The 17,409-nt window shown below is 42.4% G+C and overlaps 1 protein-coding gene across 1 annotated transcript in view; it reads left to right on the forward strand.

The window, feature by feature from the left end:
- Positions 1-17,409, forward strand: part of SLC12A8 (solute carrier family 12, member 8) — a 97,444-nt gene that overhangs the window by 2,845 nt on the left and 77,190 nt on the right. Inside the window, exon 3 of the mRNA XM_012730444.1 lies at positions 5,396-5,627. Within this exon, the coding sequence (XP_012585898.1) occupies positions 5,396-5,627 (232 nt within the window). The remainder of the gene's footprint in view (positions 1-5,395; positions 5,628-17,409) is intronic.

Raw genomic sequence — 17,409 nt, forward strand, 5'->3', positions numbered from 1 at the left:
ATCTGCGCGGGCTCTGACGTATGTAATGGCCAACAAGGCCAATATATTCCCTGACTTTCCTTTGGCTGGGATCTTGCCTGAATCCTGCGTGTCCAGCAGGGAATGGCTTGACCCTGGCTAGCCAGCCCAATAAATTCTACTTTGCGAATTGCATTCTTGCGTGACGCTCTGTCTTTCACGGTAATCTAGTTCTCGGATCCTAACAGTCTTCCCTTGCCTTGGTGTTGACACCATCTTTTCGTTCACATTCCCTGACCTAGTGAGAGGTCAGGCTGGGGCTCTGAGAGGGGACTCAGAGGCAAGGCCAGCGGCAGTCCGGGGCCATGGACTAAGTAAGGCCCAGTGCTGCTTCCCCCACCACTTGTGTCTCTGGGAGTCCTGGGTGGACCAGGGAGACAGGGCTGGGGCTGGAACCATTCCCGCTGACCTCTTAGGGCAGACAGTGGCCGGAGCCGAGGTGGCATCAGGGTAGGCTGGTCTCTGGGCCACTTCTGTGTATAAGAGGGGGCATTTTGCCTGGACCAACGGACGTTCCTCGGAGCACCTGCTTCTCAAATGAGCTGGCACTTCCGCAGCAGCAGTGACTCGACTGGCCTTGAGAGAGAGGCTGAGAGTCCCTTGTGAACACCCACCCACCTGAGAAGAAAACGAATCAGGACGCTGCTTCATCAGGAGACGGAGGCTCTCAGAAAACCCGTGAGGGGGAAGAAACACCAGGCTGACTTAGCTGAAACACAGGGATGATGGCCAGGCGCTGAGCAGACAAGAGCACACGTGGAGAAGCAGCTCTTTGTGAGCACTTCTGAGATTGAAAAAGGCTTTTTTGACCTTACAAAGGTTGGTGGGTGGTTAAGAAAATGGGAAATAAAAGAATTTGTCTGAGTAAGAGTACAAGAGCCTTGGCGAAAGCATTGTTTTTGTTTCTTTTGTATTTAAGTAGCAGGGCCAGGGTTTTTAAATATAGCTGATTGTCCAACAGCACTCAACAGCCTGTGTGTGTGTGCACGTGAGCGGGGTAGGTGTGTGTAAGGCAGACAGCTTGTCCCTGCTCTCTTAGAAACCACTTGTCTTCAGCAGAGAGAGGTCTTTAGCAGAGTAGTTTGGGAGGTGAGTAATCAACTCTCAGTTTACTTTATTACTGTGGGGGCTGGTGTATTGATTTTCTACTTCTCTGCTATTTTAGTCAAGCCGATGGCATCGTGGGCAAATAGCAGTCTTCCCCTTTCCCACTCCCTCGGTAGACAGTAGCTCACCTCTGGAGGCAGATTCCACAGACAGGGGCCCAGCATGGAACCTGCAGGAAGGCCCTCCCCAGGGAGAAAGCTGGATGTTGAGTGGGCTTTTCCATGACTCATTGATGACTCTGCCCCAGGTACCTCCTTCTCCACCAGCCTCCACTGGAGACTTTGGTGCCCTCCTGGGCAATCTTTGACTTTCCCTGCTTGGTCTGCTGCTGACCTGGCCTGGGGGTTTTTCTGATCAGGGTGTGGCTGCTTCATAATCTTCATATCTGCTGGATTCAGTTTGCTGATATTTTGATGAAGATTTTTTTGTATATACATTCACAGTGGATATTGGGCTGTAGTTTTCTTGTGGTGTTTTGTCTAGTTTTGGTATCAAGATAATGCTGGCATAGGGAGATTTCTCCTATTTTTGGGAAGAGTTTGTGAAGGATTGGTGTTAATTCTTTAACCATTTGGTAGAATTTAGCAGTGAAACCATCTGGTCCAAGACTTTTCTTCACAGGGAGTTTTTTGATTACTAATTTAACCTTTTTACTCACATAGGCATATTCCATTTTTCTTTTTCTTTTTGAGTCAGTTTTGTAGAATGTGTCTTTCTAGAATTTTGTCCATTGTATCTGTTAGCTAACTTATTGGTGTGTAATCATTTATAGATTCCCTTATAATCCTTTTTGTTTTCGTAAGATTGATTAGGTCCTCCCTTAAATTCTTGATTTTAATAACATGCACCTTTTTTTCTTGATCAATCTAGATAAGGGTTCATCTGCAAAGAACTAATTTTTGTCTCTGTTGATTTTCTCTATTGTTTTTTAATCTCTTTCATTTGTTTTTGTTACTGTGTTTGTTATTTACTTCCTTCTGCTTGCCTCCTAGTTTCTTAAGGTAGAAGGTTAGGTCATTGATTTGAGGTCTTTCTTCATCCAGGGTGTGATTTAGGATTTCTGAGGGTCCCTACTCCTGGTTCTTATTATCCTCTCACCCTGTCTTTTCATAGCATGCATGCAGTAACTTATTTTTAATAACTGCAAACAGATCACCTGCTTTGCTCTAGGGCACTGGTCAGCAAACTTCTGTAAAGGACAGATAATACATATTTTCAATTTGCAAGTCATACAGCTCTGTCACAACTCCTCAACTGCCCTCTTGTAGTAGGAGAGCAACCTTAGGCACTCTGAAGAAATGGACATTGTTGTGTTCTAATAGAACTATTCCCAAAATAGGAAGTGGGCAGGATTTGCTTGTCTGGCCAGAGTTTGCCATAGTGCATCAACATTTAGAACCTACAGTGCTCAAAATAATGATTTTTAAAACGTGCAAAATACTTTCATTGGCCTGCATGTCCCCTGGCCCTTCCCCCTCATCTCTCCAAGGTCTGGTAGACCTGCTCTGTTGGTCCAGGTCCTTAGGCCAGTGGAAGAGACGAGTTACTGGGTGTCCTCCTCCCTCCCTGCTCCAGGGACCTCTGTGGGCCTAAGGCCTCCTGTGGGACTGCTTCCCCCGACACCAAAATCAGGTGCAGCCTGCACTGTCATGTCCAGAAGCACTTATTAATGTTGTCCACGCTCTGTGCTGGGGGACTGGGAAGCTTCCACAGAACTAATATTGGCCTGGAATTTTCACTGTGGGATTTAACACTTATGTGGAACACACAGTCCACTCAAACCTTAAGCCAGTATTTCATGTCAAAGAGGAGGAATATGGAAGGGTCTGGTCTTCTCGGCAGGTACCCAAGATAAACAAAAAAGAATAAGCCTCTGATTGTGGAAGTATGATTTTTCTAAAACAAATACCTTGGAATGGAAGTGTTATAGGTTGAAAATGGGTCTCTTTCTCTCTTAAATTTGTGGGTGACATCCCCTCCTTCCTGTGGCAAGGGGGTTAGGATTTTTTTCTTCAGAGCAGCAACAGAAAGAGGAATGCTATGATTAAAAACTTGCTTCAAAAATATCATAAATCTGGGTGTTTATACATTAAGCAATCAACAGGGATGGCCTCCATTAAAGGGTAGCAGTCATGGTTGGGGGGAAGCTGCCCCTTGGGGCAGGGCTTGCGCTGCTGCTGTCTACACCTTCTGCAGGTCAGTTCAGTGTCTACCAGCAGTGAGCTCGGTATAAGGGGAGAGGCTTTGAATCCTAGAGGCTCTGGATTATCTGCACAAATGCAGTTTTTGCATAAATAGAATAGTTCTCTTAATAGTTTATTTTTCCTTTATTAATTTTTTAAATTGCAAAATGAGATTCCTTGTCACCCCAAAATGATAGTCATTTTAAAATGATGACCTAGTTAACTGCCTTCACTCCTGAGGTGGCTGATGTGAACACCTCATGTCGTCTTCCAGCACGTCGTCCTGTGCTCATCCATTTGGGACTTTGATGGGTTTGCTTGGTTTTTGCAAAAATGGGGACAAATTGTATGCTCACTTCTATGGCTTGTGTATCTCATTTCCTGTTATATGTCACAGACATTTCATTAGGTCAGTTTAAAACCATGCTTTTAAGTAGTTTCTTAGTATTGAATAATATGAATGTGTACTTATAATTTATGACACCTTTATATTCTCTACTCACTCTTTTACTGTCTTCTGTAAGAGTAGTTTCATTCCCTTCTTCATTCCTGATAGCCTATATTTTTATATTTTTTCTTTTTAACCACGCACTCATGGTGATGTATGACTGATCTCTAAAAGGACCAGCTTTCCTCAGTATCCTTTTGTAATTGATCTTTTGTTATTTGCTTTCTTTGATTTGTTAAATATTGCTTCCTACGGTCTTTTTATTTATATTGACCTTTTATTTTTTTTTATTTAAAGATTTAATTTATTTATGCATACAGAACTGGGGTGTAGGCTAGAGGTGTGTGTGGGGGGCAGTTAGAGGATTCACCAGACACGGAGTGGGGAGCAGAACAAGCAGATGCACTGACATACAGTGCTGAGGAGGGCAGCAGGCCAGACAGGCGAGGTCTGCTGCACCATATGTGTCAGCTGCCTGGCCGAGGATTGAACTTATGTTGCAGTGCCTGCTGATAGCCTCATAGTGCCTTGTTTTGCCACCAGGGAGGCCCTATATCGATCTTTTAAAATCACTTAAGTTAAATACTTTGTTCATTAGTTTTTCTTTCCTTTAAAACTAGTAAAACAGTTAACATATTCTCCTCCCTTCTGAGTTTAGGTTCTAGAATAAAGCATCTTCTTTTCATAACTTTATAGATAATTAGAATTTAAAAAATTTCTCATTTATTGCCAACATGTTTCAGATGTATTTTTTTTCTTTTAAATGATTTATTTATTTATGGACAAAAGAACTGGGGTACAGGCCAGAGGTGTGGGATAGGGTGATGAGAGGATTCACCAGAGAGAGTGGAGAATAGAACAGGCAGATTGACTGAAGTGCACTGCTGCAGGGAGCAGGAGGTTGAGACCGGAAGGGCCTGCCCTGTCCCTGGGGTCAGCTCCCTGCTGGGGATCTGGCTTGTGCAGCCTTCCCTGAAGATAACCCCTTGCACCATCAGGGGGGCTCTCAAATAGATTTCTGTTGTATTTTTCACCTGGTTGGTTTTGAAGTTCTGTGCTTTTAGTTCTGTTAGTAGATGTAACACATCCTTAGAAGCCCTAATTATTCTTTTTGATACTTACCAACCAAGAAACATGACTGTCTCCTTCACCTCCTAAACAAGAAACCTCTATGATACTTTTCCCATGGTTCATAAATAACCCCCACCTCTTACCAGGGAAGCCTTTGATCTGTATGAGATGGACAGGATGTGCCGCCCACTTTTCCCTTTATTTCCAAATTTTAGATAATTTTTTTCTTTTTTATAATACTAATCTACAAAAAATACACCCCTGAGGCTTGCTACAATGCCCTTCTAAAGCACTGAGATGCACCCCCACATTACTGCCCCGTGTGTTTCTGTTCTTTATTTAGTTCTTGAATAACTCAGTGAAGTTCAGAGCTTTCTTGGGCCCTGAGTCCCATCTCTCTCTCATAGTGTGTTCATCTTACCACAGACAGTCAGCCAGCTCTAGGCTTGGGTTTGGCATTCACTCTGCCTTCTGGGTGATAGAGGTGTAGCTGAGAAAAAAACAGGGCTCAAGGCAGGATTCCGGGCGCTTCTGTCTCGCAGTTTTCCTACCTAGACATGCCTCTCAGTGTGTTGCAGGTGCCATGTACATCACTGGCTTTGCTGAGTCCATCTCGGATTTGCTGAACCTCAGGAATATCTGGGCCGTGCGAGCAATTTCAGCTGCAGTGCTTCTGGCCTTGCTGGGGATTAATCTAGCAGGTGTCAAGTGGATAATCCGCCTCCAGCTGCTGCTGCTGTTCCTGCTGGCTGTGTCTACGCTGGACTTCGTGGTGGGCTCTTTCTCACACCTGGACCCAGGTGAGCCTTTTGGACTTCAGTAGACTGTCTTTCATAGTTGTACTGCTTTCTAGATGTTTGTTGGTGTGAGCTGGCAAGTCTCCCTCTCACTGGCTTCTCCTTTTAGTGTGGGCTGTTCCTGGAGCAGGGGAGTGGGTGTGTCCTGGTACAGCATCAGGGGCTCATAAGTCCCTCTCCCCATAGATGTTTTCACTGAGTACACTTCTTTTTTTTATTTTTTAAAAACATTTAAAAAAAAGACTTATTTATTTATGCACATAGAAGATTTATTTGTTTATGTACACTGCTGAGGAGCAGCGGGTGAGACAAGAGAGGTCAGCTGTGCCATGTGGGTCACCTCCGGGGCCGGGATGGAGCTTGTGCTGCGGTGGCTGCAGCTAGTTTCATAGTGCTGTGCTTTAACCCATTGTGCCACCAGGGAGGGCCCTCACTGAGTACATTTCTGGGTCTCTTTTGATTTACATTTTTTAAAATTAGATCAAACAAATAATAAAATATAACTGGATGGGTAAAGATCCAATTCATAACTGTGATTGGGGAGTAGGGAGAAAGTAGATCTGGGATGGGGGAAAATAGATTTTCACTTTTTCTTTTACGTATTATCTCATTTTTAAAAATAAAGAACTTGTTATAAATATAACAAATGTTAATAGTTGTTCCTTCTGGGAAATGGGAATAGATATAGGTTTGATTATTTGTAGCTTTCTGCATTAACTTTTTTTTTTTTTTACAAAGTAAAAATCTGAATCCATTAACTAAGCTTAAAGAAACAGCAAATACAATTTTGCACCATTTGGAGATGGTGCCATGTATTGGTAATCAATGAATAACTGTTTAATCTAACCCTGGGTTTTCTTCTGCCTTGAGGATACTTAGCAACTCTAAACCTAGGTCTTTATGCTTTGATAGGCGATTATCTGGAGTACCCATAAGTTTGTGGCTTTGAGATTTGGTTTGGCATCAAAAGTCTGTTTCTCTCTGGAGTACAGAGCTGTCCTTAAGATATGTACAAAATTGGTCCCACAGGGATTACTATTGAGATGAAAAAAAAAGTACAAAATGATGTAAAAATAAACTATTATATTATTTAAAAAAAAAAAGATATGTACAAAATTGGTAACTGCTGGCTAATTCATACTTCAGGGACTTTGTCTTTACATGGCCATGGTGACGAGGCATCTACACTGGCAAATGGGCAGGAAAAGGAGATGGGGCCCCTGGCTATGTTAGAAGAGGAAGAAGCAAAGAAGGTCTGTGGCACAGTCACCTCTTGGCCTCTTGGGGTGATGGTGACATGTGGTAGCTGCATTTGACAGGGCACTTGCTATGTACCAGATATTTTGCCTGGCACCGAAAAGGGTGTTGGAACCGACTCCTGTGTGTGTGAGTGTGGAGGGCTACCGCACACAACAGATACTTGTCCTACAATTCAGCTCAATTCTGACTCTGTCTGCCTGGAGACAGCAGCAGCTCACACAGGTGAAGGGCTTATGCCCACAGGCTTTCCCCAGCCCCCACTTAAAAAATATATATATATAATAGTTTATTTTTACATCATTTTGTGCATTTTTTCATCTCAGTTGTTCCCCAGCTCCTTTTGATGCCACTTTAAAGCTCAGGTTATCAGTTGTGCTTCTGACCTACCAACTATAGGTTGGAAAGCCGAACGACTCTCTTCTCGGGTCCAGTTAATTTGCCAGAGTGGCTCACAGAGCTAAGAGAAACATTTATGCATTAGATTACTGGTTTATTATAACTTATGAACAGCAGATGGAAGAGGGGCATAGCACGAGGTGTGGGGAAAGGGTGTGGAAATCCGTGCATGCCCCAGGGGTGTGTCTGTCCCCATGTCTGCATGTGTTTGCCAGCCCAGAAGCTCTTGTAGTCCCATCCTTAGGGCTTTTAGGGAGCTTCTTTATATGGCCTAGTTACGTTACATCACAGGTCGCAGGTAATTGATTCGCCTCTACCCTTCTCCCTTCCCAGAGGTCTGGGGTGGCACCCTCTAATCACATGGTTGGTTTTCCAGGGAACCAGGCTTCATCTTTAGGGTCCAGAAGTCACCTCATTTACATAGCAAGAGACATCTTTTTTCCACATTCATTCTTAGGAAATTTCAGTGGTTTTAGAAGTTTCTGTGCCAGAAATTGAATGAAGACCAAATATATATTTCTTACTATAAATTGCAATATCACAGCACTTCATTCACATGGCTTATCGCATGTAATAGTTATCATAACTGCATGAAGGATAAATAATTATATGCATTTTTCAGATGAGGAAATTGGGGGCTCGGAGATTCTATAATTCATGGGCATGCAGGGCAGAGCTGGGAATACAACTAAATCCGTTTGACTCTAAATTGATCTGTTCCCTGGGGTGGGAAGCGTGACCTGTATTTTTGTGGTGTGAGCTGTTTTCCCCCTTCAAGCGTGTGTGTTCCAACACGCTTGTCTTTCATAAAAATGTTGGTTTGTGGGGGAAGTCGGAGATCAGTTGGTACACATCATTTCTTCACATATTAAAATTCTTCTAGTCAATCCTCCCTACTGTCTCCCCTACACTAGAACCTCCAGATTGGCTCACGGCCCAGCATCCTCTAAAGCAGAAACCCTCGTATAGAAGGGGCCCTTGAGCCCACTCCACCACTGAGGCCAGTGCATAAATGCATGATCACTCAGAGCCTGGACCTTGTAGCTTGCAAAATAGTTGGTGCATCTCCACTGGAGGGGAGGGGTTATTTTTTTTCCCCCTGGACTTCTACCACCCTACAGATACAGCCCTAATAGAGAGAGACTTACTGTCTATTTGGCCATCAAAATGTCAGTGGAGTGGAGAGATTTTTTCCATTCTAATCTCCAGTTCCTGGGGGTTCCCCCTCCACCCATATATTATGCTGAAACAGCATAATTCATTAATTGCAGGGTGATGCTACTGGCCTCTTTGAAACTTCACTAGGTTGATGTATTTTCCTTCTTTTTGATTAGAAGTTTTCTTGGCTGCTCTTCTAAGTTACTCCAAATATTTCTTTTTCCTTCTGGTCAGTACATTAGCAGGGTGTAGTGTGAAGTGAAATTTATTTTCAATCATTCCCATAGCAACTAGTCCCTCTAGAATCTGTTTTTGGTATCACTGATGTTTTATATAGGCTACTTTCTTTGTGGTTAAAAATCCAAGCTAAAACTAGACTATAAACCTTCAGAATGGATTTAGCAGACTGACTCCAACTCTTTTAAAAAATTGTACACACAGACGTTTGAAAAAAGACCGGAAGGATCTATGCCTAAGTGTTAAAATACTGAGATTATGGATGACTCTTTATACAAAAATATTATCTTATTTCTACTTTAGCTTCCACGGATAAGTGTTACTTTTTTTTTGAAAAAATTTAAAAAATAATACAATAGTTTATTTTTACATCAATTTGTGCCTTTTCCCATCTGCGTTGTAATCCCCATGGGCTTCCCATCACCAAATCACCATATGCCATCACCATAGTCCAGTGCACTTCCCTCCCCCACCGTTTTTGATCCCATTCCCCACTCCATCCCATAAAATGTCTCTGGTATGTAGTTGTTCATTATTATTATTATTTTCTTGCCTGGTCCTTTATACTCCTGCTATGAGTAAAGATAAGTGTTACTTTTTAAAAATTTAATAGACTTTGGTTTTTAGAGAAGTTTCATGGTACAGAAAATTGAGCAGGTAGCTCAGATGTTCCTTTATCTTTTCTCTCCCTCCTTCACTGCAGTATTCCCAGAATAACATGTTGCGTTGATGTGGTGCGTTTGTCACACCTGATGAACTGATGCTTCTACATCATTATTAAAGCCCATGGTGTAGACTAGGATTCACCTCTCTGTTGTATAGTTCTGGCGTTTGGACAGTTACAGAATGGCATACACGGACCATTGCTGTCTTGTTACTGCTCTGCCTGTTCATTCCTCCCCGATGCCCTGCAGACTGGCACCCCCTCTATAGTTTGGCCTTTTCCAGACTGTTACAGCACTGGGGTATGTATCCTTTTCAGACGATATCTTCTTTCACTCAGCACTAGGCATTCAAGGTATCTCCATGTCTTTTGTGACTTGATAGCTCATTCCTTTTTATCCTGTATAATATTTCAGAGTTATGCCAGGTTTTTGTTTTTTTTTTTCTTCTCTCTCCCTATACATTCACCAATTGAAGGGCATTTAGGTGGCTTCCAGTTCTTGGAAATGATAAATAAAGCTATAAACATTTTGGGCAGGTTTTTGAGAGACTGTAACTTTTGAAGCCATCCATTTGAATAAGTACCTAGTGCTTATTCACAGTACTGCACCCTGTGGTTAAGACAATGTTTACCTTTGTAAGAAGCTGCCAGATTGTTCTCCAAGTGGCTTTGTCATTTTGCATTTACACCAGCAATGAATGAGCACGCCCTCTGTTCTCCCTCAGATTCTTGGATTTTAGGCATCCTAATAGGCACACACTGATAGCTCACTGTTTAATTTGCCAGTCTCTGGTGACATATTATATTGCACATCTTTTTGTTTGCTTAATTCATATCTGTAGATCATCTTTGGTGAGGTGTCTATTGTGTAAAATTGCCCATTTTTTAATTGGTTGTTTACTTACTATTGAGTTTTAGGAATTCTTTGTGTAATTTGGATTCATGCCCTTTATCAGATATACGTCTTATAAATATTTTCTCCTGGTCTATGGTTTGTCTTTTCATTCTTTTTAATGAAAAAGAATCTTTTGTGGAGTGGTAGTTTTTATTACAATGAAGTCTAATTTAGGAATTTTTTATTTTATGGATTGTGCTTTGGTGTTGTGCCTAAAAATGATTACTTAATTATTTAAAGTTACCTAAATTATCTCCTGTGTTACTGTGTAGAACTTTTATAACTGTATGTTTTACATTTAGATCCTGATCCATTTTGAATGAATTTCTTTGAAAGATGTAAGGTATCTAGATAAGAAAAATTGCTTTTGCATGTGTAAAATTCCATTTGTTCCAGCACAAGACTATCCTATCTCCATTGACTTGCTGTTGCTCCACTGTCAGTTGCTCCGAAGATCAGTTGACTGCATTTGTGGGGGTCTGTTTCTGGCTCCTCTATTCTGTTCTTTTTTTTTCTAGTCTATTCATCTTTCTTTCTTTCTTTTTTTCCTTTTCCCTCCTATACCATACTATCATGATTATTGTGCCTTTTTTTTTTTTAAAGATTTTTAAAATTTATTTATGTATACAGAACTGGGGTACAGGCCAGAGATGCAGAGGGTGAGAGTCTTCACCAGAGAAACAGTGGGGAGCAGAACAGGCAGATGGACGAAGTACATTGCTGAGGGGAACAGCGGGTGGGTCAGGAGAGGTCTGCCACGCCATGTGGATCTCCTCCGGGGCAGGCAGGGATTGAACTCATGAGGAAGTGGCTTTAGCTTCTTAGTGCTGTGCTTTAACCCACTGCGCCACCAGAGAGGGCCCAGATTATTGTACCTTTTTAGTAAATTTTGAAGTTGGTAGTGTCAGTTCTTGAACTGTGTTCTTTTCACCAGTGTCACTTTAAAAATCAGAAAAGGGTTTAAATAAACTTAAGCATGACTTTGTTTCTGTCCCTTTCCTTATATATAAAAAGTCAGGACAATACGAACAATCCTGAAAGTTATGAAGCAGAAATGGAGAAAGTATAAAGCAACAAAAACAAAAGCTCCTTCACACCTTCTTTCCACATCTGTTCTCCATGGGGAGATTGGTGCAGGCGCTTGTTATCTGTTGCTATTGAATAATCTCCCCAATAATTTAATGGCACAAAACAATAACATTTTCTTTCTTACTGTCTTTTCTGTGAGACAGCAATGTGAGTGTGGCTTGGCTGGTAGTTCTGGCAGGAGTTTTTCGTGATGGCCAGTTAGAGGTTGGAAGGGCTGCGGTCTGTTGAAGGCTTGACTGGGATGGGAGGTTCTGGCAGGCATGCTGGTTTTTGTTGTGGGCAGAAGGCCTCGTTCTTCTCCATGTGGCCCTGTCTTGAGAGCTGCTTAAGTGTTCTCAAGTCCTGGGTGAATGACTCCCTGAAAGCAAACAATGAGAGAGAGGCAGAGAGAGAGAGACAGAGCGGTAGAGAGGTAGAGAGAGAGAGAGAGAGAGAGAGAGAGAGAGAGAGATCTTAGAACAATGTGCTTCAGAAGTCATGTGGCAGCACCATCTATTTGTTAGAAGTGAGTCACAAAGTCTGACCCTCATTCAAAGGGAGGGGAATTCATCTCTGTCTTTTGAAATATCAGAGAATTTGCAGGCACATTTAAAAGCCACCGCAGTTAATTTTAAAATCAAGGAAAAGATTAAATACCCGTAAGTTGTATTTTCCTTTTTTTTTTATTTTAAGGCAGTATGAATGTTTTGTACAAATAAAAATATTATTTTTAATAATATAAAATGATTTATAAACAGTAAAAGTTCCCTCCTCATACTTCATTCTCCCACTCCTACTTTTCAGAGAGAGATTGGTAGGTACATTTTTGTCTATTTTCTCTCCATATTCAAGTATATACACAAACACATACAATGTAGTTCTTTGTAAAAATTTAATAAAATTCTACATTATTTTGCCATTCTTCCTCTTCCACTCAATGGTACATTTAGGATTCCTTCATTTTTTTTTTAATGGACGTATTCTACATCCCATATCTAAAATACATTATGTCTACACACTTGTTGGCGAACTCTTAGGTTTTTTTTAGTTTGTAGTTCTATTATAAAAATTTCCTAGATGAACATCCTTACTACAAATTTGAAGCTCAGTTCTGTAAGATCAAGACTTATAAACAGAATTCATAGGACAATCGTCAAGCACATTTTAAATTTTGTGAGATTTTGGCTGTAGTTACCTTCCAATAAAACTGTTTCATTCTGAACTCCACCTGATGGCTTTTTAAGCATTCCTGATTCCTCATACATGAGACAATATTGAATATGTTCAATCTTAATTTCTGTTTTGTGATGAACACAAATTATGATCCTTTTCTTTAATTTGCTTTGCTTAAATCACTAATAAGGATGATCTTGTTTGTATTTTTATAACCACTTGTCTTAATTTTTCTCTAAATTGGTCCAACTTGGGTCATCCAGTATGATCTCATTTTGAGATCCTTAATTACATCCACCACAACCTTGTCTAATAAATAAGGTCACATTTATAGGTTCCCAGCATTATTACGAGGACATATCTTTTTTGGGGTTCACCATTCAGCCTACTGTATTTGATTTTTTGTTTTGTTTTCTAAGTTTTTATTATTTATTTATTTATTTATTTTTTAAGATTTATTTATTTATTTGTACATACAGAACTGGGGTACAGGCCAGAGGCTCAGGGGCGGCGAGAGGCTTCACCAGAGGCAGAGTGGGGAGCAGAACAGGCAGATCTACGAAGTACACTGCTGAGGGGAGCAGCAGGCGGGTCAGGAGAGGTCTGCCACGCCATGTGGTTACCTCCGGGGCAGGCAGGGATTGAACTCATGCGGAAGTGGCTTTAGCTTCTCAGTGCTGTGCTTTAACAGGCTGCGCCACCAGGGAGGGCCATGTTTTCTAAGTTTTTAATCACAATTTAAAACAAAACAAAAAAAACCCAACTCCATAGAGCTTTCAGCTACTGACAGACCTTTTCTTGCCTGTACTCTGTTATGTTTTCTCCTGAGGAGACTCCCTCCTTACTGTCCTTCCGGACAGGTGATGTGGGCCTGGGTCATACCTGCTGTGCTGATACCTGCCTCCACTGCTCAAAGCTTTTCATCCCTGCTGTCTGGATCCAAAGTCATCCTCTCTGTCTATGATGGAAAATGTTGCATTTTTACTTGCACATGTGACTGGTAGGGAACATAAAAGTCTAGACTGAAAATCATTTCCCTTAGAATTTCGAAGTCCTTGCTCTATCATACAGTTACATCCAGGAGGTTAGTGCTGCTCTGACTTCTGTTCTTGGCTGGTAATCTCTTTCTTCAAAGTGGGATTTTGCTTTTATGCTTGAGGTTCTAAAGTGTCACAATGAAAATTCCTATTCACTGGCTTGGGCTCTTTCAATCTCAGAGTTCAGTTATTTTTGTTCATTTCTCCCCCTTTGTTTTTTCTTGTTTAAATTGTTTTCTTAATTCTGTGTAGTTGGATATTGCAGCTTCTGGTATGACCTTTTTGTTGCTATTATTATTTTGATATCTTCTCTATAGTTCACCTCTTTTTCTCCTTCTTACTTTATAGCCGAGTTCCTCAGCTTTAGTTCCAGCCTTTTTACTGAATTTTTGTTTTGGTTATCAACAGCCCTTTGTTGTCCTCTGTCAATTAAGAAAAAAAAAATCACATCCTGTCCTTGTCTCATGGTTGTAGTATCTCCTTTGACTCTTTCAGACTATGAATGATTGGTTTTTTATTTTCTTTGGAACATTTCTTTGCTTTTTGTGTTGTCTGGTCTCCTACCCCACACCTCCCCAGGTTTCTTTCTGTGTTACAGCTGTGAACTTTCTTCAGTGTCTGTAGTTCTTTGAGTTCACTTATTTTAAATAACAAGGACGACAAAGAGGATGGGGAGTTCTAGCAGTAGCAGTGGGTGGCACTTGTGACAGGAGGATGTGCCTCTGGATGACCTGTGGCCAGTGGCTGCTTCACTGGGAGGCTCCAGAGGCTGGTTTCTGTTGGCCTTATTTCTGGCGCAGTTTGTTTTCTAGAATGTTCCCCAGTCTGCCGCCAGGGGCTTGTTACACAGCCCTGAGAGGGGCGGTTCGAGGGGGTGAGCTGTGTAGCAATGTACAGACTGGCGTTCAGTTTGACAAACCCTTGCCTCCATGATGTCCTTCCACCTTCAGCTACAGCCATATCTCTCATTTCATCTCCAAACTGCAGTGGATTGTAATCATCACCTCCTTTTGCTCAACTGCTGAATCCTTAGCCTGAAGGCAGAGCCCTTCCTCCTCTGGCCACCTTCTGTCCTGACTCTTCCAAAACAAGTATCATCGCAGAAGGCTCTGTGGAGACAGCTAAATGGCATGACAGCGTAATTTAAACAAGACACCTAAAGCATTTTGTTTGGCTTCGTGCTCCTAAAATGCCATTTTGTTAGCTTATGTTTTTATTTATATAAAACGGTATCCTGCCAGAAAGCTTTTATTGCCATAGAAGTCACGCAGAAATAGAGAAGATATATTTTCAGAAATGAACTGGTATGTGGCACATTTTAATTCTATGTCCTGCATTTAAAAATGAAATTATAGGCCCTCCCTGGTGGTGCAGCGGCTTAAAGCATAGCACTGAGAATCTAAAGCCGCTTGGCATGGGTTCGATTCCTGCCTGCCCTGGAGGAGACCACATGGTGTGGCAGACCTCTCCTGACCCGCCCGCTGCTCCCCTCAGCAGTGTACTTCGTCGATCTGCCTGTTCTGCTCCCCACTCTGTCTCTGGTGAAGCCTCTCGCTGCCCCTGAGCCTCTGGCCTGTACCCCAGGTCTGTATGCACAAATAAATAAATCTTTTAAAAAATAAAAAAAGAAATTATACATATCTCCGGGCTTAAGTTTGTGATTGTCTAGGAAGATTTGTCTCGATGGCTTCATAGTGCCCTCCACAGAGCCCGTACCACAACTCTGCTTAGCCTTGGCACTCTGCCCTGTGGGGCAGGGCATGGACAGGCAGTGCACAGCAGGGATAGGCCCAGGTTCACCTCATGCTGTGTCCAATAGGTGGGAGCTGGTTCTGCTGTTTAAAGGGGGTTTGGGCTTGGCTGTAAGAAGGTCAAGGTCACTGCTTAGGATTTATGAGGGGAGTTGGTCAAGTCTGCTTGATTCGGCCTCTGCTGAGATTGCTGTGAGGTGCCAGTGACCTTTTGATCTGCTCATTTCTTGTTCTTGACACCTATTACGCTGTTGACCATTGTCTTAACTTGTCTGGGCTGCTTTAACAAAATACCATACTTGGGAGGCTTGTAACAACAGATGCTTATTTCTCACTCTTCTGGAGGCTGAGAAGGCCACAATCAAGGCACCAGGTGACTCTCAGGTGAGGAGCCTCGTCTTGGTGCATAGGTGATCATCTTTTCGCATCTTCTGTGTCCTCGCCCTGTAGAAAAGGGCGAGGGAGCTCTCTGGGGTCTCTTTTCTTTCTTTTTTTAACCTTAATTTTCTTTCCTTTTTGAAAGAAATTATTTTTTAACCTCATTCTTCATTCTGTGCCTTTTTCCATCTCATTTGTAATCCCGGGGACTTCCCAGTTCACCCGTGTGCCATCTCAATAGTCCTGTGTACTCTTCCCACTCCAGTTTTGACCCAGCAATCCCTCTCCTAGGTATCTACCCTAGGTATCTATATTTACTGTTGCTCTATTTACAATAGGGAAGGTGTAGAATCAACACAAATGCCCAAAAATAGATGACTGGATTGTGGGACATTTTATTGGGGTGGAGAGAGGAGTTGGGGTCTCTTTTCTAAGGGCACTAATCCCATTCCCGTGGGCTTCACCTTCGTGACCTAATCACCTCCTAAAGGCCCTACTCCAAACAGTGTCACATTAAGGGTTAACTTTTAATATATAGCTAGCTAGCTATAGGTATTTGGTGGTGGTGGTGGTGGTGATGGAGAGACACAAACATTTAGAGCAGAGCAACCAACTGTACTGATTTCAAATTGCTTCTCCATATTTCTTCTGTGACAAAACTGTCAGCCTCTGCTGTCAAGGCCCTTCTCTGTGCTCCCTGGCCCAGGGGAGCCTTCCACCATCACTGCTGCTCAGTTGGCTCTCACCTGCTGCTCCAGCCTTCTTTTTTTTAAATATTTATGCATACAGAACTGGGGTGCAGGGGCGGTGAAAGGTCTCAACAGAGACAGAGTGGGGAGCAGAATAGACCGAGTGATGAAGTACACTGCTGAGGGGAGCAGTGGGTGGGTCAGGAGAGGTCTGCCACGCCCTGTGGGTCACCTGGGCGGGGGCGGGGATCGAACTCATGCTGAAATGGCTTTAGCTTCTTAGCACTGTGCTTTAACCTGCTGTGCCACCAGGGAGGGCCCCTTCTTAACTTTTAGCTCCTGGGTTGGCAGCTCTTATTGGGTCTCTACCTGTGTGAGCACCACTGTAAATTAAAGACAAGAAAGCTCAAGTCCTCAAGTTTTTCCTCCTCCTTACCACAACCCCCCATGAACAAATGATTAGCTTAGCTTCTAAATGTCTACACCATTTCCCTGGAATGGACTTAATTTTTCCCTCTAACTTAACTCCCAGCCTCCATTCTTTTTAATCCCACAGCTCTGGCTTTCATGTGGCAGATTTCCTTAGAATTTTTTAAACTGAAGTTAACATTAAATGATAACGTCATACAGGTTCAGGTGTGCATCAGTACGCACCAGCATCTGTATATGCCACATGATGTTTGCCACTAAAAGTCCAGTTCCATCCTTGACCACACAATTGCCCCCTTTACCGGACTCAGCCACCCCCTTTCCTTCTTTCCTTCTGGTAGCCACTGATGTGGAATTACAGTTTAAACATTTATTCCTGTTTTATTTCATTCATCTTTTGTTGTAGTTCTTTGGGTGCCACATAGTCATGGTCTGAAGGCCAGGATCCTCTGTGTGGTCTTGAGCAACGTTAGATGTTCTAGGCCTCGATTTCTCGTCACTAAAAAAATTAAGATTAAACTAATATTTACATCTCAAGGCTGCACCCCTGCCTGTCTCAGCACACCAGCCAGCTTGTGGACCTGCTGGGGTAAGTGGCTGAGCAATCTGCCTGGGTCCTCAAGGACATTATGAGGGCATTGGAGACTCTG

The sequence above is a fragment of the Condylura cristata genome, unplaced genomic scaffold (genome assembly GCF_000260355.1).
Source record: "Condylura cristata isolate star-nosed mole 26May11 unplaced genomic scaffold, ConCri1.0 scaffold00003, whole genome shotgun sequence".
Lineage (NCBI taxonomy): Eukaryota > Metazoa > Chordata > Mammalia > Eulipotyphla > Talpidae > Condylura > Condylura cristata.